The 22,694-nt window shown below is 46.3% G+C and overlaps 1 protein-coding gene across 1 annotated transcript; it reads left to right on the top strand.

Moving 5' to 3' along the window:
• Positions 1 to 7: 7 nt before the first annotated feature.
• EMP1 (epithelial membrane protein 1) lies at positions 8 to 21,833 on the top strand. Its single transcript, XM_055394896.2, has 5 exons — positions 8 to 166; positions 16,209 to 16,321; positions 18,341 to 18,437; positions 18,538 to 18,678; positions 19,584 to 21,833. The coding sequence occupies exons 2-5, from the start codon at positions 16,244 to 16,246 to the stop codon at positions 19,748 to 19,750; spliced, it is 483 nt and encodes a 160-aa protein (XP_055250871.2). The 5' UTR covers positions 8 to 166; positions 16,209 to 16,243; the 3' UTR covers positions 19,751 to 21,833.
• The last annotated feature ends 861 nt before the right edge of the window (positions 21,834 to 22,694 follow it).

Raw genomic sequence — 22,694 nt, 5'->3', positions numbered from 1 at the left:
AGTGAAAAGAAACCGCCCATCACACACCCCAGCACACCAGCTCAGGAAACTTATAACCTCGGGAGGCCAGCCCTCTGCTCACTGTGGTCACAAACCTCCAGGAGAGCGGACGCCTGCCACCAGCTCCTACCACTCAGGGCGCCTCGGTTGGTCACCGGACCCTCAGGTAGGACAGTTCCCGACCCTGCCAGGAAGCCCAGAGAACTTTCCTTGCTTCCCGCTGCTCTCCTCCTTCTGACCTCATTGAAGCTTTTTCTTATTTCCTGTGCTATTTTTCTAGGACTCCTTGAATTGAGTCCTTCAAGCTTTTTAGCTAAAAGTGAGCATTGATACAACTCTTTCCCTTAAGGTTCAGTAAAATCTAGCTTGACAGGGGCCCCAGGGGTCGGGGCAATCAGTCCGTCTGGGCCGTGATTATGTCTTGTAGGAATGGGGTTCTTGTTCTGAAAGTGTGCTGGGAGCAGGGACTTTTGGAACACTAGAGGATAGCCTTTTCTTTCTGGAGGAAACCTGACGTACCTTTGAAACCGGACAGCAACGTGGGCTGCCTGCCAGACTTTGTCAATTGCTCTGTTGTGATTTAAATTGCTCCGGACTTGAATTGTTTCTCTGTTTGCCAGTCTTTTGGGGGTGAGGGTGGGTAGCATCTGCTTTTCAGTTTATTTTTCTGGTGGCTTTTACGGGGCTGTCCTTTGGCTTGTTCATTCACTTTTGTTTAACTGTAAATGTTTGTTTTTTTTTCTTTCCACGGGATAGGAGGAGAGCGGGTGGGTTTGTTTTAAAAAAACCGTTAGAAGGACGGAGAAAGAGGAAACTTTCTCTCTTTAAGTGGTGTTTGAAATGTAACGCAGGAGGGGCTCCTGCTGCCTGATGTGGATTTCAGAGCTCTCTCCCGGGGCCAGATGTGGAGGGTGGGGTCTCAGGGAAAAGTTGGGTTTGGAGGGCAGGGTGGGGTTGGGGGAACTTCATCTGTTCTTATTAAAAATAAAACAAAACACCGCATCGCTTTATGCTTTTATCCCAGAAGCAGCCCAGTTTGGTGTGGAGCAAAAAGACAGCCTATCAGAAATGTTAAAATAATTTTTATTTCTTAGGTAGATGTGAGGTGTTTTTTTTTCTCCTGCATGGCAGGCAGTGATTGTTTTGGAATGTTCGGCTTCTCACTCTTTCCAAAACATGGCCGTACAAATGCAAACACTCGTGCTAATCATGAAAGGATCTGCAAAAGGAAGAAGGGTGATTTCTGTTTGCTTTTTCTTTTCAAGGTTAGCATGTTGGTTGCTTGAGGTGTGGCCCATTTCAACATAGATACTGGTGTATCTATCTCCCTGCCCCGCCACCCCACTCTACATACGAGACGAGGAGAGTGACAGGATACAGCTTGCCTGATGAAATTAAGCTTTTTCTTTAGAAATGTGGTTCGTTGGAAGAGAAGATTCAAACATAATCAACCTGGGTACAGGCAAGGTGCCTGCTAAAATTGCCCTCCAGGGGATGATTCAGTTAGTACAAGGACAATTTTTTAAGGTGCGGGGGACTCCCACCTTTGCTTGAAGTGTTGATTATTTCTAGATTACATTGACGTGGATTGGGGAGGCCATTGTCATTATTGGTATCCTGAGAAGCTAGAAACTAATGTTTGAGTCTGTGCAGGCTAAAACTAGTAAGAAAGATTTAACTAGCCAGGAAACAGAAAACACTGACCACTATGGGCACATAAACTGTCCTGAATCTCACTATTTGTACGGCATCTCACTTTACGCTGGCGTTTTATGCAGAGAAAAGTGTGCTGTGTGTTACTGCCTCGAGTTTGAGGGCAGTTTTAAAAATGCTGTTCTTATTCCCACTTTCCCATCTTACTCCAACGAGTAGTGAGAGAGTTCCCTGGCTGTGGGGTTTTTTCTGGATTTCAGCTATGTATTTTGGACAAGACTGGACCAGGAGATTTTTGTTTTTTTTTTCCTGCTGCTGTCTCCCACCCTCGGGGGTGGATTGAATTCCACCCCAGACTCTGAGGACTGGGGCAGGGGTTTGGGGCAGACCGGCAGGATGTCTGGTCTGGCATCCTGGTCTGAGGACACCCCGGATTTGACATTGTTAGAGGGTAAGAAACTGTTCTGGGAGTTGGCAGGAGGCCTTCGAGGACCAACCCAGGGCAGATCACATGCCAGGGCAGATGGTGGCTGCCTCCCAGGAGGGGAAGAGATGTCCTCAGAGGGGAAGAGACGTCCCTTCCACAGACCGCAGAAAAGACTGGGGCTGTCTCCTCTCTTCCTGCTCCCTTCCTAGGCCAGACTTGGCCCGTCCAGTTCCCACAGGTATCCAGACTCCGGGGGATCGAGAGAAGGAGCCCCATAGAGCCCACCCTGGGGATGCAGACCATCTTCGCTTGGTCTGCGTGGCTCTGGGGGTTTCAGCTGGTACCCGGACCCACGGGGACCAGGGGAGAGAAAGCAGCCAGTGCCTCAGAAGGCTGAGAGATGAACCAAAACGGCTTTTCTGTAGGCGCCTCGGCATCAGATAGGGAATATATCTGAAAAACGTTCTCAGAAAAAGGCACAGGGCAAATATAGTTACGTATCATCCTTGATTTGTGCATTGAGTTTGGTACAGATCTTGGAGGTCAACCTGTTCATTCTCCTGCCATATGCAGAAATCTTATTTTCACACCACCTTGGATAGATGAGTTTTATGCTTCCCTAAAATTTCCAGAGAAGGGACTTGGCACCTTAGAGAGTACTTCCACGCCCACCCCGCTTCACTGGACAACTCTCATCGCTAGAGTTTCTTAGATCCAGCAAAATTGGCTTCTCTATAACTTCTCTACTTTCTTCCAAGTTCTCTAGTCCTGAAAATATCTATTCCATTTTTGCTGTTGCTGTTGATCCATCCAATGCTCCTTATCTTCTAAACACTCGACTCTTATTTAGTATTTGATGGCAAAACTTGATAGATCTGTGCTGCTGTTGTTATTATTATGACTACCTAAGATTCAGAAAGAGCAGGGAACCTTGTTGAAGCTTTGAGGCTATGTTTTTACTCATCCCTACCCAGGTGATCTGATTCTGAGGTCTCTTTTTTTCTAAGCAAGGCGTGTGGTTTCTTTTTGAACTGACCGCATACATAGCTGCCTAGCACAAGAGCTCAGAGCCACCTGGGACTCAGATCTATGTACTCAGAGGGACACCCAGTGACAACCATGAGGTCATGGTTAAATCAGTTGAATGCCAGAAGCACAGGCTTCTAACTTGGCCTTGTGGGGCTGGTCCCTTAACTTGGTCCATAGTTCATGGAGCCCACGCCTTGCCACTGTTACTTCCTATGATGGTAAGTACAGCAACAGGCTACCAGTCAACATCAGTTCAGTCCCTCAGTTGTGTCCGACTCTTTGCGACCCCATGAATCACAGCACGCCAGGCCTCCCTGTCCATCACCAACTCCCGGAGTTCACTCAAACTCATGTCCATTGAGTCGGTGATGCCATCCAGCCATCTCATTCTCTGTCGTCCCTGTCTCCTCCCACCCCCAATCCCTCCTAGCATCAGACTCTTTTCCAGTGAGTCGACTCATCGCATGAGGTGGCCAAAGTATTGGAGTTTCAGCTTTAGCATCAGTCCTTCCAATGAACTCCCAGGGTTGATCTCCTTTAGAATGGACTGGTTGGATCTCCTTGCAGTCCAAGGGACTCTCAAGAGTCTTCTCCAACACCACAGTTCAAAAGCATCAATTCTTCGGCGATCAGCTTTCTTCACCATCCAACTCTCACATCCATACATGACCACTGGAAAAACCATAGCCTTGACTAGACGGACCTTTGTTGGCAAAGTAATGTCTCTGCTTTTTAATATGCTATCTAGGTTGGTCATAACTTTCCTTCCAAGGAGTAAGCCAGTCAACATAACCTTGGTCTAATTGCGGCAGGCAATCTGGATGTCCAGCTCCTTGGAAAGGCTCATGATCCTTAAGTAGTGTAGAACTGGAATTTTCTGACCATAAACTTCCCTTTTCCCACACTCCCTTCAGTTCTGCCCAGATGACCCTGGATTCCTATTCAGTAACCAAGGGAGCCGAAATACGCTTCTAATTAGGAGTTTGCTTGAATTCCCAATACCCTATACCCCATACACACATGTCTCAAAACCTGCTAAGTAACACTTCAGTTCCAAGTCATTTCTCTCAATTTAACTGGGAGATCCGCTGACACTGAACCACAAAGATGAAAGCAGAAGCCCATGTGGGGATTGCTGCTTCTCTCTCTTCATTTTAAACACAACATTTGGGTCCACCTTTCCTTTTCTGCTGTGGAAATGGCATTTCTCTGGAACTAAATTGGACCCCTCTACTGGTGCCCCTGGCCCTACTGAGGATGTGGCAATTTTCATATTTCCCAAGCCTGTTTCATGAATTCTCTCTTCCAATGGGGTAATTAAAATTGAGAACCCTCTAGGCTTGGGTTGAAATTGTTGCTTGGAACCCTCTGGTAGGTGCAAGATGGCTAAATAGGAGGCTTGAGGGGCTTGGTCTTGTCCCGAATCTTCCATGTGATGTGGGCAGGACATTTGCCTTCTCGATGGAGGGAACTGAGCTTGGTGGACCCTTGTGGCTCTGAGACCCTATCATTCTAAGATCCGATAGTTCCTGTTCTGAGAAATCCCATGGGTTATGCTAACAGCAAGTTTAATCCATAAACACTGGTAGGAAAGTGAAATGATGTAACATGTCTGCATGGAAACAGGAGGATGGAGGACCCAGGTGCACTCCTCTGCTTCATCCGCTTAGAGATTCTCCAAGTACAGGTGCCCGCAGGCTTTACCGCTGAGTAGCAGTGAGCATTTACCCAGCTCTCGGAAAGAAAGAAAAGAGGTTTGATTTATGAAACCTGAGCAGTGCCGGGTTAGCGAAGCGTTGTGCGGACATTGACAACAGCAAGTGATCCACCAATGAACCCAGACCAGGCTCCAGAGACAGAGACACAAAGGCAGTTCTGGGAAAGGAGCCTCACCCTCTTTTCAGGGAGGGTGTGGCCAAAAGGTGTGGATGGGAGCGGATGGGGAGCTGGGCTTCGAGGAGGAAAGGGGAGGTGCCAGGAGGAAAGGGGTGGGGAGCAGAGGGACTGCCCGAGGTTTCTTAGGCCTGTGTGCTGGCTGAGAGCAGGGGGGCAGATGGAAAGGCCTAGAAGAGTGAGAAGAATTGATGCTTTCAAACTGTGGTGCTGGAGGACTCTTGAGAGCCCCTTGGACTGCAAGGAGATCAAACCAGTCAATCTTAAAGGAAATCAGTCCTGAATATTCATTAGAAGGACTGATGCTGAAGCCAAAGCTCCCGTACTTTGGCCATCTGATTTGAAGAACTGACTCATCAGAAAAGATTCTGATGCTGGGAAAGATTGAGCGCGGGAGGAAAAGGGGACGACAGGGGATGAGATGGTTGAGCGGCATCACCGACTCAAGGGACTTGATCTGAGCAAACTCTGGGAGATGGTGAAGGACAGGGAAGCCTGGCGTGCTGCTGTTCATGGGGTCTCAGAGTTGGACACGACTTAGCGACTGACCAACAACAAGAAGAGGGAGAAACTGGAGCGAGGTAGCCAGGGAGAGGGCGAAAGAAGAGGGCAGAAGTGTGAAGGTGCCGCACCCCTGACTCCCTCCCCTCTGACTTAGGGACCACCCAGCCTCAATGTCAGGATCGTCCTTGGGGCCGAGAGTTTCATTCTTTGTCTCACGCCTTCTTTCCCTGTTGTGAAGAACCTTCTGTTGTTAAGGAGGCAATGTTAGGATTGCTATGGATTACTTGTGCAGTGGTCATCTTTCCCTGGGGACATTCCCCCCTTTTCCAGAAGGGTCAGGTCAGGACTGACAGCAGAACGAGGTCCTTGATACTTTGATGTCTTCTTTCAAATAATCAAAGAACCCTGCCTGGGAGGCTGGATGCCCGGACTGGGGAGAGGTTGCAGAGGTCAGGCCAGCCAGGTGTGTCCATACTTTAATGAAGCTGAGACCTCAAGCTTCCCTTGGCTGGCTGTGCTTCGCTGCTGGGGAGGGCGCCTTGTGCTGTGGGTGGGGGCCAGGGTGGAATGTTTGAAGCTCCTCTGGGAGGGGGCCAGCAGTGCCAGTGGGGTGAGCTGTTTCAGCCTGGGCTGGTTTTGCTGGTGGACCATCTCAGCAGCTCAGTAGGAAGAAGCAGTGACCCTCCAAAGCCCTTTGTTTTTTTCCAGTGGCATCACTTTGGAGAGTCTGTGCTGACCCTCAAATTAACTAGGAGGGGTTGGAGAGACAGAATGAAGCAATAGATCTGGCAGAAGTGCTAGAATTCTGCCGGAAGTAGGAGAGAGAAGCTGTGCTGCAGTGGGGAAAGCCTGGCCGGGAAGATGCTAGGGAGTGGGCTTCATCCCGATTCTGCTTTCACTCTGGGGACTCGCTTTCCCACTTTTGTCAAGGAACTGGACCGAGTAACTTCAACCCAGCTAAGCCTCTAAACAACCAACTGCCTGCAGAAAGAGCCACAAAGCCCACAGCCCACGCCAGGCACCGGGGTGCCCCTGGCTGCACCCGCGTCTGTCCCTGGGGGCCCCACTACCTCCCAGACTGCAGCCTGCTGGTTGAAGCCTGTTGCCCCCACCTACTGTCAGACCTGCCCAAGAGCCCACCCCCTTCCCCCCAACCCGGGCCGGGCCACACCTTGAGTTTCTTCCAGAACCCTAGTTATTATCTTGGCAGTCTCTCCCTCGGAGACATTCTGGCCGCCAGAACACTCCTCTTTTGTCAGCAGCAGAAGACAGCGAAGGTTCCATCCTTGCCCTGGGGACATCGCCTGATGGCCTGACCAGCTGCGGTCTGGGGGTGGGGGCTGGCCTCGGTCACCCCACCCAGGTCTGGCCTTGGCCCTGGCAGATGTCACCCTGCCCCAGCCCCTCCCCGGACACAAAAGAGGACAAGGGGAAACCATAGAGAGCGCGCGCGAGAGAGAGGTTATTCTCTCTGGGAACATTTGCCAAAACAAGATTCAAGCTGCTTGTTTGCTTTAACAGAGTTGCTGGCCCTCGGATTCTGCCTGAGAAGTTTCAAGCACATTTCACTGGGCTAAGTTTCTCCTTATCCATAAACGAACAAAAAGAATAACCAGCAGCCGTGCAGCCTTTGCTGTGTATCAGGCACGAGCCTTTGATCCTCACGCTAAGGCTGTGAGGTGTGCAGATGATAGTTAAAAGGGGTTGGGGTCACCACGATGTATACTTGAAATAGCTTACAATTTTTGTGCCAACTACACCCATTAAATCTGAACTTTTTAAAAAAAGGAGTGCAGTCAGGAGTCGCACCCAAAATTCATGGTTTTTTTTTTTTTTTTTACTACTCAATACTCTGTCTCTCCGGGAGCTACTGTCCAGAGAGGATATGTCACTTTCCCAAAATCAACAGAGTCAGAATTTTTTATGAGAATCTGGTTTTCAAAGAGGTGCCCTTTTTCTTTCTTGCTTTTGGTCCCCCTTAAATAACATGCTTGTCCCACTACCCCCACCCCCAGTTCCTTATCCCTAACCATGTGAGAATCATGCCAATCTATACCAGGGCCAGATAAGCACCATCCTTTCTATAATATACCCTGTTCACAGTTGGCAGGTGCTGTTCCCTCACCTCCAGGACGATGGAAAAAAAAATGGTTGTTTTCTTTGGAGCATGTAGATTCCTGTTGCTTTTGTTGCTTGACTGCTGACGTTTCTCCTGGTCATAAAAAAAACTGTCCCGCATTTAGAAAAAACAGACCCCAGTATGAGTGTACGCAGTGAATTACAGCCCAAAGTTCTTTCTTGCCACACCAAACATCCAGACATCCAGAAGCAGGAGGAGATGGTGCTTTAGGATTCTGTTTCTTCACGTGTTTCCCACGGAGAAATTAATGCCGCCCTTCCCCACCCTCATGGAAAAAAAACATTTAGAATGGAAAAGTACACTGGATATAAAACAACAAGAACAATGGTCAGAAAACCTCATCCAAGGTCTCATTCACCGAGCCTGTCTTTAATCCCAGCCTTTTCCTCCTGCGGATACATCCTCTACGGCTGCTCCCCAAATACAGCATTTCCTCTTCTGCTTTTGCGTTCAGTGGATATTCATTTTGCAAACCCACATGATCCTCAGTGGGAAATAAACACATCAAAACAAACCAACAAAAGCAAAATGCTCCTGACGCGTAGAGGACAGAAAGGCATCAGTGCTGCCACCCTGCACTGTGTTCCTAGGAGAAGCACAGCTGCAGTTTTGGGTGTGACGCCAAGGAGGATGGGCAGATGTGGGCTGACTCACGGAGATCGTACGACTGGGAGTGGCTCTGCCTTTCATCTTGTGCCTTGGAGAAAGCCTTGTGTCTTGGTCTGAGAAAGCGTTCTTCAAAGTCTGCAGTTATCCAGAGGAGATGGGGATTTCACTGAAAGCATCAATGGACAAAAAGACAGAGTCTGTCCGGCAGTCGGGTCATCTCAGGACTGTGTTATGATTTACTTGAGATTGGGGGATCTCTGGCTAATATTCTGATAACCTGGAAGTTCTGCTGGCAAAGTGACCACTTCAGAAAAATGCTGTTAAGGAAGCATTAGACAAAGGGCAGAAGTAAGATGGAGGTAGTCATTGCCAAGAGCCACCTCTAATGCATTGTCAGGACCTTTCTGATGAAAGAGTAGGGAAGTTTTTGTAGATAGTGCGTTACCTGAGACTGGAGAAGTTTAAGCATGATTTAGGTAGTTCCTGGTTATAGATTTGTAGATGAGTTTCATGTTCTGGGGAGGGATTTTAAAGCCTCCTTTCAGTCCAGAGTTTGTGTAATTGAAAGAAGTAGATAGGAAAGTCAAATCTGTAGATAAAATAGTACTTAGAAGTTTAAAATTTTTTCTTTGCATTTACCTGTTTCTTCTTGAATAAGAGGGAACAAACACACATATAACCTTGCATATTCAAATGTCAAAGATACTCAGGAAATATTCACAGAGTTTGCATATAGTAAGATGTTGAATACATATTGGTGTTCAGTCTCTAAGTTGTGTCCGACCCTTTGCAACCCCATAGATTGCAGCTCGCCAGGCTTCCCTGTCCTTCACTATCTCCCGGAGTTTGCTCACACTCATGTCCACTGAGTCGGTGATGCCATCCAACCATCTCATCCTCTGTCATCTGCTTCTCCTCCTTGCCCTCAATACTTCCCAGCATCAGTGTACAGAAATAATTTCTAAAAATAACGCAGGACTAAAATTCACCTAGATTAAAAAAAAAGGGGTGGATCATTTTCTCTCAAGAATTCTGTTGTCTATTATGAAGACTTCAGTTACCTTGACATTCATTGTTTTTCTACAGGGAAGAAAATATTGCCTTTCTTGATTCTTTTATTTGCTGGCTGAACAGATACTTGGCACATGTCACAGACAAGATTCTCCTTTCAGAAACTTAGAATCTTGGGGGTTGGGGAGCCAAACACTTCCACAAATAATTCTGTTACCAGGTGGGCTATCACTAATGATTTTAATAACAGGAGAAAAATGACTACTTTTGACCTCTGTATCACCGAAGACTTCCTAGAGGAGGCAGAGTTTACACTTCCTTGAAAACAATGTGATAGTTAACTGCAGGAAGGCTATAAAAACAGACCTTTTAAAAAATTTTGTTTTTAATCCTGGGATTTAAAATTCCTAGGATTCCCAGGGCCAGTGTGGAGCCTCTTTCCTGATTGGTGGTGGGGTGGTGGTGTGTTTGGAGGATCTGAGAGGAGTGATAACCCAGGGTCAGATAACCCAGTGGTACTGAGGGCATACTTAAGAGGGAGGATCAGAAAGAGGATCATGGGAGAGGCGGGTGGTCCCGAGCTAGACAATGACAATGGGGGTGCAAAGTAAGGATGCCCGGGAGATAAGTGCTGGAGGAAGCGTGCATGACCTGACTGTGTTATTTTCAGCAGTAAAACTGGGATGAGAGGAAGGAGCAATGTGGACTTTGGCAGCTGGTCACTATTGCTCCTGTCTCCCCAGAACAGTCTGGGCTGTCTCGGCTGCCAGGGAAATGACTAAACTGTCTTCTGGCTCTCGAGACAGATCCACGTGCTTCTCAGAAAGTTGTCTTGTGCCATCTGGTCGAGGATGCTTCCACTTTGCCTTTGTCTGGACACTCTCACCCACTCAGAGTGAATCACGGACATTTGAGCCCTGTGGGACCCCCACTCCCATCACTCACACAAGCCCCCGACTCACTGTTTCTGATCACAGGACACCCCCAGTCTCTGGCTAGTTCTTCAGTGACTCAAGCCCAGGATTTCATCACTTCCTCTGCTGGAGAAGAAGGTCTTGGGGTTCTGTTCTGCTGTATTGCTCCCAGTTACTGCTCCTTGGACCACTCGAAGGCCCTGCTTCCCCCAGACTGTGGTGGCTGCTTAATAAACATGCAGAATCCAGGGTTCGGAAGAAGTTATCAGTCAGCAGTCTGGCCCCTGGCTTAGTGATCATGCAGCCAAATTACCAACATCTCGACTGTCCGTCTAGAAGGCGATGATTCTCAGTGTTTCTGCTATGAGTTACCCGTCAGCAAAGGAAAGGTGTCCACAGAGATCTGATTAATTTCTCACGGTTGTGCATGTGAGCTAAGTCACTTCAGTCGTGTCCAACTCTGTGTGACCCTGTGGACCGTAGCCCACCAGGCTCCTCTGTCCATGGAGTTCTCTAGACAAGAATGCTGGAGAGGGTTGCCATGCCCTCCTCCAGGGGATCTTCCTGACCCAGGGATCGAACCCGCCATTCTTGCGTCTCCTGCACTGCAGGCAGACTCTTTGCCACTGCATCATGAGGGAAGCCCTTCTCACGATCAGTTCAGTTCAGTTCAGTCGCTCAGTCGTGTCCGACCCTTTGCGTGTGTGTTAGGTTGTCTGCAAAGGGCGAAGAGGCAATAGAAGGCAGTCTCAGGACTTTGTTCCTTTGCTTCTTTCATTTTGTGGGAGGAGATAAGAAACCAATAAGTATTGAAATGGATGGAGCCAGCTGGAGAGGGCCGTCAGCCCTTCCCCCAGATCAGCTGGGCATTTATAGCTCCAGTCACCAGCAAGTGTAACCTTCAGGTTCAGTTTCACGAACTGCAATGAATGTCCTATTAGCAAAGATCTTCATCCAGATCTGGAAAGGTCAGTGGCTGTGACGCTTGTATCAGGGACAGGAGTGTAAAGAGACCACTGCCCTAGTGTGGTCTGAGTGATGTGGGAAGGAAAGGGGAAGTGTGGTCAGAAACAAGGATGGCGGTGGAGGAAAGAGAACTGGCGGGCCTGTTGATTAGGGCAGAGAGAGGAACAGAAAAGGGATAATGAGAGCCTGTGTGTAGCTCTAAGTGGCTAACCTCCATTTTTCTTGACAGTCACTTCTCTGCTAGAGTCAGCATTCATGCCTCCAATACTTTTGTCAGTTTCCCACCCAGCCCCATGGAGTCCTGACCAACACTGTTCCGTGTCTGTTGGGTGGGTAAGGGTAAAGGGGGATCCTACCCTGCTTCCAGTGGGGAGACCTGTTCCTGGCAACCTGCATAGAGCAGTCAGTGGACATCCTATCCCTTGAGAATGCTGCGGATTCAGTAGCTCTGGTGGTCTGGCTCCAACTCCAAGCACCACAAATAACGTTGTTATGGAAGCCCCAACAGCAGCACGATGAGCTTTGGGACTGCACTGAGCTTCCATGCTCTGTGAGGCGGTAGGTGTGTCTCTTAGATCTTCAGAAATGCCATGCTATTTTCCATTGCAGTCTGGTTGGAGCTCCCCAGCTAGGACAAAGTATCTGCTTTTCACTGGAGAGGGCTGTAAATAGCATTCTTTTTCATTCTTAAAAAATTTATTTATTTTTATTTGAAGGATAATTGCTTTGTAATATTGTGTTCATTTCTGCCATTCATCAACATGGTGTTGATGGTATACATAGGTATACATATGTCCCCTCCCTCTCGAACCTCCCTAAAAGGCTTCACTTCAAATGCTGTAAAACTATAATCCTTTAATTTCTAAATGTACAATTACAATCTTTGATAATTATTACTCAAGAACAGTTATGTTTTATGAGTATTGTTCAATTGTCACCGATAGAACAACACGCGGATGCGTCCATAGCATTTTGAAGAGGTCAGAGAGAGAAATCAAAGACAGCTTTAGTGAAACCTACTGCTAGGACAGGAAGCTGTAGCAGCCAATACTTCCAAAGATATAAATGATCAGAAATGGTCTCTTTTCAGTACTTTTATATGAAGCAAGATTCACATGAGGGCAGGGAATAAGGCTCGCAGAAAGTGGCCCTGCATGTGGTGGATGGGTAGATGTCTCAAGAGCGCTGGGTCCTCTTTTATTTCTACCCAAACTACTCTCCAATTTGATAGGTCTCCCCTCACCTGTTAAGTGTGTGGGCTTTCCAGGTGGTGCAGTGGTAAAGAATTCACCTGCCAATGCAGGAGATGCAAGAGTTCCATTCCCCGGTTGGGAAGATCCCTGGGAGGAGGAAAGGGCAACCCATTTCAGTATTCTTGCCTGGAGAATTCGCATGGACAGAGGAGCCTGGTGGGCTACAGTCCATGGGATTGCAAAGAGTCAGACACGACTGAGCACACACACACATGCTGGTCCCTAAAGATCTCAAGAATTACCTCCCATCTTCCCATCTTGGGGTTTCTCTGCTAGGAGGGGGGCAACTTATAGTATAGGGACAGACATTTAAAAAGATAGTTCATTCTGCTTCCAAATATGTTGGGGAGGGCTACTGATATTCAAGGAAGCCCTTCTAAGCTGACAATGGATGATCCCAATTAAACCTGATAAATTTCGGGCAATGAAAAGATGGAGAAGTTACTACCTGTGTTATGTGATAGCTCCAATAAACAGCTTCTACTTCTGGCTGGATACAACAGCCAAAAGCAGATAAAATTGTGTGTTCTGTGCACTAAGAACACTTCCTAAGGCATTTTGCTCCTTTTTTTTTTGGTGCAAAGATAATGTGATTCAGTTCAGTTCAGTCTCTCAGTCATGTCCGACTCTTTGTGACCCCATGGACTGCAGCACGCCAGGCTTCCCTGTCCGTCACCAACTCCTGGAGCTTGCTCAAACTCATGTCCATCGAGTTGGTGATAACATCTAACCATCTCGTCCTCTGTCATCCCCTTCTTCTCCTGCCTTCAATCTGTCCCAGCATCAGAGTCTTTTCCAGAGTCAACTCTTCACATGAGGTGGCCAAAGTATTGGAGTTTCAGTTTCAGCATCAGTCCTTCCAATGAACACTCAGGACTGATCTCCTTTAGAATGGACTGGTTGGATCTCCTTTCATTTCAAGGGACTCTCAAGAATCTTCTCCAACACCACAGTTCAAAAGCATCAATTCTTTGATGCTCAGCTTTCTTTATAGTCCAAAAATCACATCCACACATGACTACTAGAAAAACCATGGTGTGATTACAGAAATCTAAATACCCTGAAAGAAAATTGCTATCTTGCTTGATCCCCTCACCCACTCCTGCCTGAACCTCACAGGGGAATAGTGATCAGGTGGGGCTGTGGTTTAGACAAGAAGTGAGAACTGGTGGGCAGGAACTCGTGTATGTGGAGTGATGGTGGTGGTGGTGAGGCAGTAGACGAGCCAAGGTGGATGAGCAGGGTATTTGGAAAGCATGAATGTTCAAATTATCAAAACGGAGAGTGTGAGCAGGGGCAAAAAGAATCAGGCTCAACATTGGAGGGTTACAGAGCAGTCTAAGGAGACAGAGAATTCTGCTGGATCCCCAACAGTTTGTCAGAAAAGAAACTCCTAACATTCTCCTTGACCTCATATAAGAGGCCTTGCTTGGTGTATTGTATTCCATCTCTGGTCCCTCAACTCCTATTAGGAGGAGCATGTTTGTCAGTTAAGAGCAAAGGAAAGAAAAAAGTCATTTCTACAGCCCAAGAGATTAAGCCCAATCTCGTTATATAATGTTTTAATTCCCTGCATTCAGAGAATTAATTCAGGCCTGTTCCCTTCCCCACGAGGGGTGAGATCAGGATCTAGTGATGGTGTGAGTCTGGGGGGAGTTGGGAGGGTGATCAACATAGGGATGAGAAGAGTCAGTTTCTCCTGTTCATCCCCAAGGGTGGTCCCTAGTGGTCCCTCCCTGCAGGGAGCAAGGATTAGGTGTAGAGATAATTTCTAAGAAGACCAAAATGATTTTATTGACACTGCCCTGTGAACTGGATAGCAGGTATCCTATTGCTTCACATGGGGCAGCCTGGTGAATGGATGACTCAGTTGCTACTCAGTTTCATATAACAGCAATAACAATAATAGTAACAGTAATACTAATAACCACAGCCCCATTAGTATCTGCCAAGCACCAAGCACTGTGTTGGGAGTTCTCCATCTAGGATTAAATGTAACACTGTACGATGAGCATTGCAACCCGCAGCTTCCATAGGAGGGAATTGAGACCAGAAGGTCAAACAACTTTATGTGATTCTAACTCAACCTGTGTCTAATTCAAAAATCTCTTTTCACTGTGCATTAAAGTCAAGCAGAAAATTGAGGAGGTGTGATTGAGGTGTGCAAGGATCTGAGAAAAGCAAAAATGCACCGGAATGTATGGGGAGATTTTGAAAAACAGGCATAAAAGCTCTAAGCTCTGCCCTGAAGCCGAGCAGTAAACATCATCATTTTGATCATTCACAATTGGAGAAATTTCTACAGAAAGAGTCTGGGTGGTAGGGACGTGCTTAGATGGCAAAGGAGGGCGGGAGTGGTTGAAATGGGTCAGGGTGGGCAGTGGAGGCCAGTGTCTGCCTTTCATTCTTGGCTTGTCAACAGCAACCTCCTCCCTCCCCCTACCAGGGTACAGTAGATCATTCTGGATTTGGAGTGCCTGATGAGGAAAGGGCGAGATCAAAAGGACTGGAAGTGTTGGAATGGTTGCATCCACGCTCTCCAATAAGTACCCTGTCTGAAGTGGAAGAGACTCAAGCTCAAAGCTTTAATTAAACGAGGTGGAGGGAGAGAAGTGGGACACAGTTACTGGATGTACATAGCCATCTCCTCCCTGGGAGGGGACAGCCACACATCCACCCTCCCTAGGGTGTGAGTAACCTGAGCCCTTTCCTTCTGAAGTCCCAGCAAGCCTGCACCACCTCTTAACTGTCTTGGGTGTGACAAAGCATTCCTGCCACTGGCATTAATCAGAATAGCCACCCACTCATGCATCCTTCACACTTCCTTTATGTTCTCGGTTTGATGATCCATGGGCTCCCCTCATCACTTCTGCTGAGATGATGACTGAATGATTCCATTTACCTGTGCACATTCTTAATCTGTTAGTTCCCCATCCACCGTGTGATGGATGCATCTGCTGATGGGCTGTACTGAGTCCAGAAGGATTGGCGTTTGGGTAAATGTCACACACAAACTGAAGGCACGTTTGGTCCCTCCCACTGCATCCAGCCCACAGAACTGTCATACTGAATTGTAGAAAATATAACCCTCTGCCCCCAGACCAAAAGCAGAGTCCCTACCATGATGTAGCCCAAAGACTCAGGTGCAACACAAGTCTTAAAATATTCCATTGGTAGGTCAGACCATTAAACTGTAATTGGGTTGTTATAATTATTGAATATCCATCAGCATTATTATAGTGGAAGTTGTGGCTCTCATATTTTATATTCCATACGGGATCAAATTAGTAGCCCATTTGGTCTCTGGGTATTGAGTAATAGCTGCCAATCTTAGGAAGGCATCCGCTTCGATTAAAATCGCTGGGTGAGCAGTTTGATAGAAGTGTGAACAACTTCCCTAATGGAAAATGGAAATTTATATGACATTGTTGCATAGAGACCTGGAAGCGACAGCTGTGAAAGGCCTTTTAAAAACCAAAGTCCTACTTTTGACCTATACAACGCAAGCAAAATAACAACAGTTACCATAAAACTTTTCTTGTTTTGAAACAGGCTGTATTAGAGGGATGAATATATAAATATCTGCGGCAGAATTTTCTTTCTGTTTAGATCTATGTAAACAGATGAACAGGCACTTGGGGAACTGGGCTACCTAATTAGGTGTAGGCAGGAATTTATGGAATCATGATGATTTTTACTGCAGCTCCTCTTGATTTTAGCAGAGAACCCACCCAGGTGGGAAAGCTAAAATAACGCATTGAATAAGAGAGTAACCTCTCCTTTTCCTGTGTGTTCTCCTTTCTTTTCAGAACTCTCTTCACCCTCAAGCCATCGAAAAGCCAAGATGTTGGTGTTACTGGCGAGTATCTTTGTGGTCCACATTGCCACCGTCATCATGTTATTTGTTTCTACCATTGCCAACGTGAGTCCTGTTCTTCTGTTCATTCATTCATTTGGAAGTTATTTGAATATTTACACGAAGTGCTACAAAAGATGTTTAAGCCATCATGAATTTACAGCTTAGCTGTGGAAAAAATTAAACACATACTTGCACTTCAAACAACTAAATATTAATAACAAGTGTCTAAATGAGTGATCTTGCCAGGTTGGAGAATACAATGAGGCTTCTCAGGGGAGGTGGAGCTTGGAGGATGGGTAGATGGGTGGGGTTTCTTTCTGCTAGAGATGCAGAGTGAAAGGAACTTGGGAAGCATTCCAGGAGGTGTGCCCAGCCAGGGAGTACAGGTGGGAGGGACAGGCTTTGTTCAGGACATAATGAAGACACCATGTGGCGGGCCAAACTTCCTTCCGGGAACCTTGATTAGAAGGAGAAATGGGAGTGAGATGATGAAATGCTTTGGTGGTCCGACCAACAAATGCAAGTTCTGAGCAGAGAGTAGCATGTGAGAGTGGAATTATGCAAGATTAACCTCGTTTGCCTGAATTAACTAAAAAAAAAAAAAAAAAAAAAAGACAAGCTAAAAATACGGAGTAAGCTCTTCTCTCTGACTCTGGGGCTACTCTGACCTCTAGTGGTAGTTTGCAGAGTCCAGTTTGCTTTTATTGTGATTTTCTCAGAAAAAACAAAAACAAGACAACTCCTTGGACCTAAAAACCAAGGCCATGCATTACTAGATAAACAGATATGATCCCAGAATCTCTGTGGGCCCTTGTTACAGTTGAAGGATAATGAGTTTTAAATTTCAGAGAGAAGAGTTTTGCCAACATCAGTGGGTATGATTATAAGCAAGATTCAATGAAACATCACTGTGATGACAGACCCCTCGCAGTGCGGACTCCTCCAAACTTGAATTTAGCGGTTCTATACACCTTCCCCCACCCCCAACCAAGTCTCTCAGTTTACCAGGTCCAATAAGTGGCTTCAAACTATTTTAGTGGATGCCTAGAGCTGAAATCTGAAGTATCAGCCTCTAACATGGTGCTGAACACACAGCTGTTTATTAAATCAAGAACAGGCAGGCGATTGGACATCCTGACCCTGCTTTCCCAGTAACTCACATTTGAGCAGACACTCTGTGTAGACTGGGCTGGGTGTTTGTTTTTCATCCCAGAAGGATAACTGTTTCTTTTGGGCCTGGAAGGAGCGGGTGCTGGCACTGTGGTGAGCCTTGGTGAATACATTTTGGTCGTTTTTCTACTTTCAGCCGCCCCCACACAAAAGCTCTGACTGGACTATGTTATTATGAAATTACTTTTCATGTTGTGACAATCAAGGTTTATCCGTCTATTTAGATGAAAGTGGCTTATTGATCTCCCAGTCTCAAGGCTGTTTTCTTTGCTGCCCTTATGTTTCTTACTTTTTTCCAGTTGAACATTTTTCCCTTAACTTTTCTCACCTTCTTTGCCAGGCCCTTTATTGGAAACAGTCTTGGTAGGGTGTATGAATTGTACATCTTTAAAATCAGTTTCCTCATGCAAGGTTTCCGTTTCTTAGAGCCTTAGAATGATTAAAAAAAAAAACAAAAAACAAAAACAGTGGTTGAATTACGTCTTTCTTTTTTAAGTAATGAGAGATGTGAAGTCCAGAGAGTGAGGTAACTTCCCCTCGGTCGTGCATTCTTCTCTCTCTTTTTTTCTTGGGACCTCTGTGACTTCAGTTTTAGCAAGACATTATTTCCACCTAGAGATGAGCTTCTTAGCCGTATTTGTGGCTAAATATGGCATCTTGCATTAAGATTTAGTCCAGTCACAAGCTGATGGTTGTTTCTTTTTCTTTCAAGTCAGGGAGTTAAACAATTAAAAAAAAATTTTTTTTTTAAAATTTGTATTGGACTGTAGTTGATTTACCATGTTGTGTTTCTGCTGTACAGCAAAGCGAATCAGTTATACACGTACACATACATATATCCACTCTTGTTCAGATTCTTTTCCCACCTAACAGAGTACTGAGAAGCGTTTCTTTGTGCCTTTTTGATTTCAGGTCTGGGTGGTGTCAGATTTTGGAGAGGGATCAGTAGGTCTCTGGAAAAACTGTACCTCTGGTGGCTGTGATGACAACCTTTCCTACGCTGGTGAAGGTACGTGAGAAGATGTTGTACCCAGTGCCCCTGAGGACATGGCCAGCCCCTTGGGGACTGGGTAGCCTGACGGCCTCACTCCCCTGCCCTCTGTCCACAGATGCGCTCAAGGCTGTGCAGGCCTTCATGATCCTGTCTATCATATTCTCCGTCATCTCCCTCGTGGTCTTCGTGTTTCAGCTCTTCACCATGGAGAAAGGCAACCGCTTCTTCCTCTCCGGGGCCACCATGCTGGTGTGCTGTGAGTATCAGCTTACTGAGAGAAAGCTTTCTGTAGATCTTACCCTGGGGGCTCTCAGTGGCTTGAACAGCTGAGCATGAGGGGCAGTGAGACTGCCTTGTACAATTTACTGGCTTGGTTATTTGTGCTCTTGGGGAGAACCCCTGATAGCTGCTTGAAAGAAGAACCCGCATCGGCTTCACTGTTTAAACCTGGGGCTCCTGGGCAGATACCAAGGAGCTGGGGTCTGCCCAGCTGTAGCGCTTGTATGGGTTCATGCTCAGTCACTCAGCAGTGTCCGACTCTGTGACCCCATGGACTGTAGCCCGCCAGGTTCCTCTGTCCATGGGATTTTTCCAGACAAGAATACTGGAGTGGGTTGCCATTTCCTCCTCCAGGGGATCTGCTTGACCCAAAGATTGAACCTGTGTCTCCTGCATTGGCAGGTGGATTCTTTACCACTGAGCTACCTGGGAAGCCAGAGCTTGTATACAAGACAGTTGAAGGGGCAGGGGATGTGGGAGTCCTTAGATGAAATTGCTGATGGCCATTCCCTCTCTCCCAGTACACACAGTTTGATGGAACGTGTGTTCTTTTGCATCCCCCCAGGGCAGCCTGTCCTTGTGTGCTGGGGTCTGGGTGGGAAAGCCAGTGGAGAGGAGGGGGATAGACCAGAGAAGCTGTGTTTTACTTCACAGCCACACAAACCAGTGCAGGTGTGAGAACTCAAACACCAGTGGTACAGCAACATAACCATCAAGCCTGGTTCGGGGCCAATCAACAGAACCACTGCTGGGGGCCAAATTTCAGATTTCACTTTCCCATCGCCCACGAGGAACATAGGATCTTTCTAAAGTTATAAATCTTTTTCTCACTTTGAATGTTAAGAAACCAAACCAACAGTGAATCATTTCTCCCCACTGCAGGGCTGTGCGTCATGGTGGGGGCCTCCATCTACACTCATCACTATGCCAACAGCTCTAGAAACCTGTACGGGAAGAGTCACCATGGCTATTCCTTCATCCTGACCTGGATCTGCTTCTGCTTTAGCTTCATCATCGGCATCCTTTATCTGGTCCTGAGAAAGAAATAAGGCTGAACACATTTATTGGGGACCTGGGGGTGGGGAGGAGGGAGCCCTTGAATTTGGGAGGGGAGTGGAAGTTGCTAAGCAGGAAAAACCCAGAGAGGGAAGGGGGGGAGGGGATAGAAGCGGGAGGGGCTGAAACCCAAACATGATGGAGGGGGTCCTGTACTGTCCAGCCCCTGCCCTGGGAGAAGGCCTTTGGCTGGGATGGGTGCTCCCTGGATGTGGGCCAGGGGGCCTCCCTCCAGCCACCGGGCTTGGCCTCCAGCTGTTCTCCGTTACACACACTGCCTGGGGCCCCAGCAGCTGCCACATCACTGGCTCCACTTCCGAGGGTGAATTCAGTCTTCAGACCCACTGCACCCAGTTAACATAGCGGTACAAGTTCCGGCCAGGGCAGACATTGTTTTTGTGCGGAATAAGCCAAGCCTGGAAGCCATCCTGCCCTTCTGACCCAAAGCAAAACATCACCATGTGAAGGGCTCAAGGGAGGACTTTGGCCGGTGTGCCAGGATCCCTCTTTGTTAAGCAGAGATTTAACTCTGTGGTATTTGTGACAAAATGGGAAGAAGAGACATAGTGATTAAGGCCAAGTTGGTAGCTTAGCTAAACTGAGAAAGAAATTTTCAGTGGAAGGCCTGGGGCGTGGTCAGAACCCAGACCAGGCCTCACACAGCTGTCCCTTGTGGAGACCTCTTACCGCGGACTTTGCTTGGTCTCTCTCTTAAAGCCAAGGCGGCACTCTGGAATTTCTGTAAAGCCACTCACAACCAATTCAGTGGTGGGAGCCCCACACAGATTGTGGGGAAAGGGGGCTACAGCAGGATTATATTAGGGTTATGTTATTAGGAACCTCTCTCCGTGCAATCATGTTTAAGATGTGAGAGAGATGGACATAGATCCTTGCAACTCAATCTGTTACTCTCCCCCTAAATTATACCCTTTTGAGGAAGTTTTATCTAACTAGCCAAGTTGGGGATCAGGGCTCCTGGGCTCAGAGATGGTTCTAGCTTTGAAATGAGCTGAAGGGGTCGCCTTACAGAGGTCCTGCCTGTCCCACAATACGGATGAGGCAAGGCAATTTTGGAAGTTTCTTAAAACACATGCAAACCTAACCACACATCCTTGGGTGAAAGGTGCTATACAATCGTCAAGTATTAAGCATACTAGATTTCAGTCACAGTAAGAATAGAGTGTCTGTACTTCCAGGAAAATGAGAAAATTTCTGTGAGAGAAATAAAAATATAGGTGATGGGCAGATATTTTCTTTAAGGGAAAAGCAAAAACCCCTAAAAACTCTTGTGGTGCCCAGTCCGATGATCATTGAGCTTCTCTGTTGCCACAAGAGTGTTTCTTTGTAGGACTTAGAAGTATGGTATAAGTATGGTAATCCTGGTTAAGCAGTCATTGCTCTGGCCTGGTGCAGCTATTTTTAAGCCATCTCAGATTCTGGCTAAAGGGTTTGTTTGTTGTTTTCGTGGAAGACACTTACTTTATCAATTTGAGAAGATCTACCCTAGGGAGAATCTGAGACATCTTGCCTACTTTTCTTCTTCTAGCTCCCCCTTCATTCCATTTCTTATATAGTTTTTCCTTTTGGGGAGCTGTGATGCCACAATTGCTGGTATTTATATAAAAGGATTACTACTAAGTTTATTTCTTTATGTTCATTCTGGTTAGGGGACTGTGGAGGGTGGGCCACCAAATTATCTGGACTAGGGGTAAATGGGTTGGAAAGCAAAAAACTGTGGGATGACGAAGTTTTTAATTATGGTTTAATGATCACATGATTATAGAAGGCTGTCTTCCATGCAGAGGCAGACTTGGATGTCAGATACAGCCAAGAGAGATGCTAGCATTGTGTTAAAAAGTTTAACTATGACTGGAGTGGACCATGTATTCCCTGGTCTTTTACTTTGTTTCTGTACCGTTTATGTCTCATGTAATTTGCATTACAGCGGTGGGTCATTCTAGTGCTGTATTTGGCTTCTTCTTTAATAGACTGATATTTCATATACTATAATTGTAAATATTTTGATACAAATGTTTATAACTCTAGGCATATAAAAACAGATTCTGATTCCCTATACTGTGTGGGTGCTTTCTTTCTAAAAATGTATGACATTTTCCCCTAATTAAGTTGTCAATCAGTTTGATTTGGACAATGTGGTGTTTATCTGATATAATAAGCTCCTTTCTGGTAATGCATTAGGCATTTATACGATAACTCTTTCAGACAACTGAACGTTACTATACTTTCAAAAAGGAACTTCACAAACTATTAGAGGTTATTATCTTGAATTAGAATGGCTTATGATATTAAGAAATGAGACACTTGCTGATTTTATTTGAAATAGCCAACTCCACTAATGTGTCTTCAACATATAAAGCAATTCGCAAAGGTGTGTATCACATACATTTGCACGAACCCATTCATTGCACAACCGGGGATGTGCCTGTATGACAGAAGGAAAGCTTTGAGGCTTTCTGGGTGCAGTGAGGACTGGAATCAAGAGTGGAAGGCAGAGTTGGTGCTGCATACCCCAGTCTCATGTTGACACCAATATGATGAGCACTTTCAGGGTGGAGTAGGTCATCTTTCAGTCCCTGGTGGCCTTGGATGAAATCACTGCACAGAGTAAAGCACACACAGAAAAACCCCACAATGAAAGCTGAAAATAAGACTTTGACATATTTTAAATTAAATTAATCAAATTGCATTGATTATTGATAGCCTCTTAGAGACCTATGTGCGTCGGTTCCAAAAGTTATCTTCCTAAGCTGATTGTCTGGAACTCAGAGCATATGGTTCATAGAGACAAATTGAAATGATCTTACTTATGATATGGGCTAAAATGACTTCTGTAAGTCTAGCCTGGGAAATAAGTCTCATAAGATCAATCCTAGGTGTTCATTGGAAAGACTGATGCTAAAGCTGAAACTGCAATAC

Source organism: Moschus berezovskii, chromosome 6 (assembly GCF_049115385.1).
Source record: "Moschus berezovskii isolate FMDL1 chromosome 6, NW_MosBer_1.0, whole genome shotgun sequence".
NCBI lineage: Eukaryota > Metazoa > Chordata > Mammalia > Artiodactyla > Moschidae > Moschus > Moschus berezovskii.
Note: the sequence above shows the minus strand (reverse complement) of the source record. Positions and strands in the feature narration are given on the sequence as shown.

Excerpts from the sequence above, each read along its gene's own strand:
- EMP1 (XM_055394896.2), top strand. The coding sequence starts at position 16,244 with ATGTTGGTGTTACTGGCGAGTATCTTTGTGGTCCACATTGCCACCGTC. Across the intron at positions 18,438-18,537 it reads CCTTTCCTACGCTGGTGAAG|ATGCGCTCAAGGCTGTGCAG; the intron begins GTACGTGAGAAG and ends CTCTGTCCACAG. Across the intron at positions 18,679-19,583 it reads GGCCACCATGCTGGTGTGCT|GGCTGTGCGTCATGGTGGGG; the intron begins GTGAGTATCAGC and ends TCCCCACTGCAG.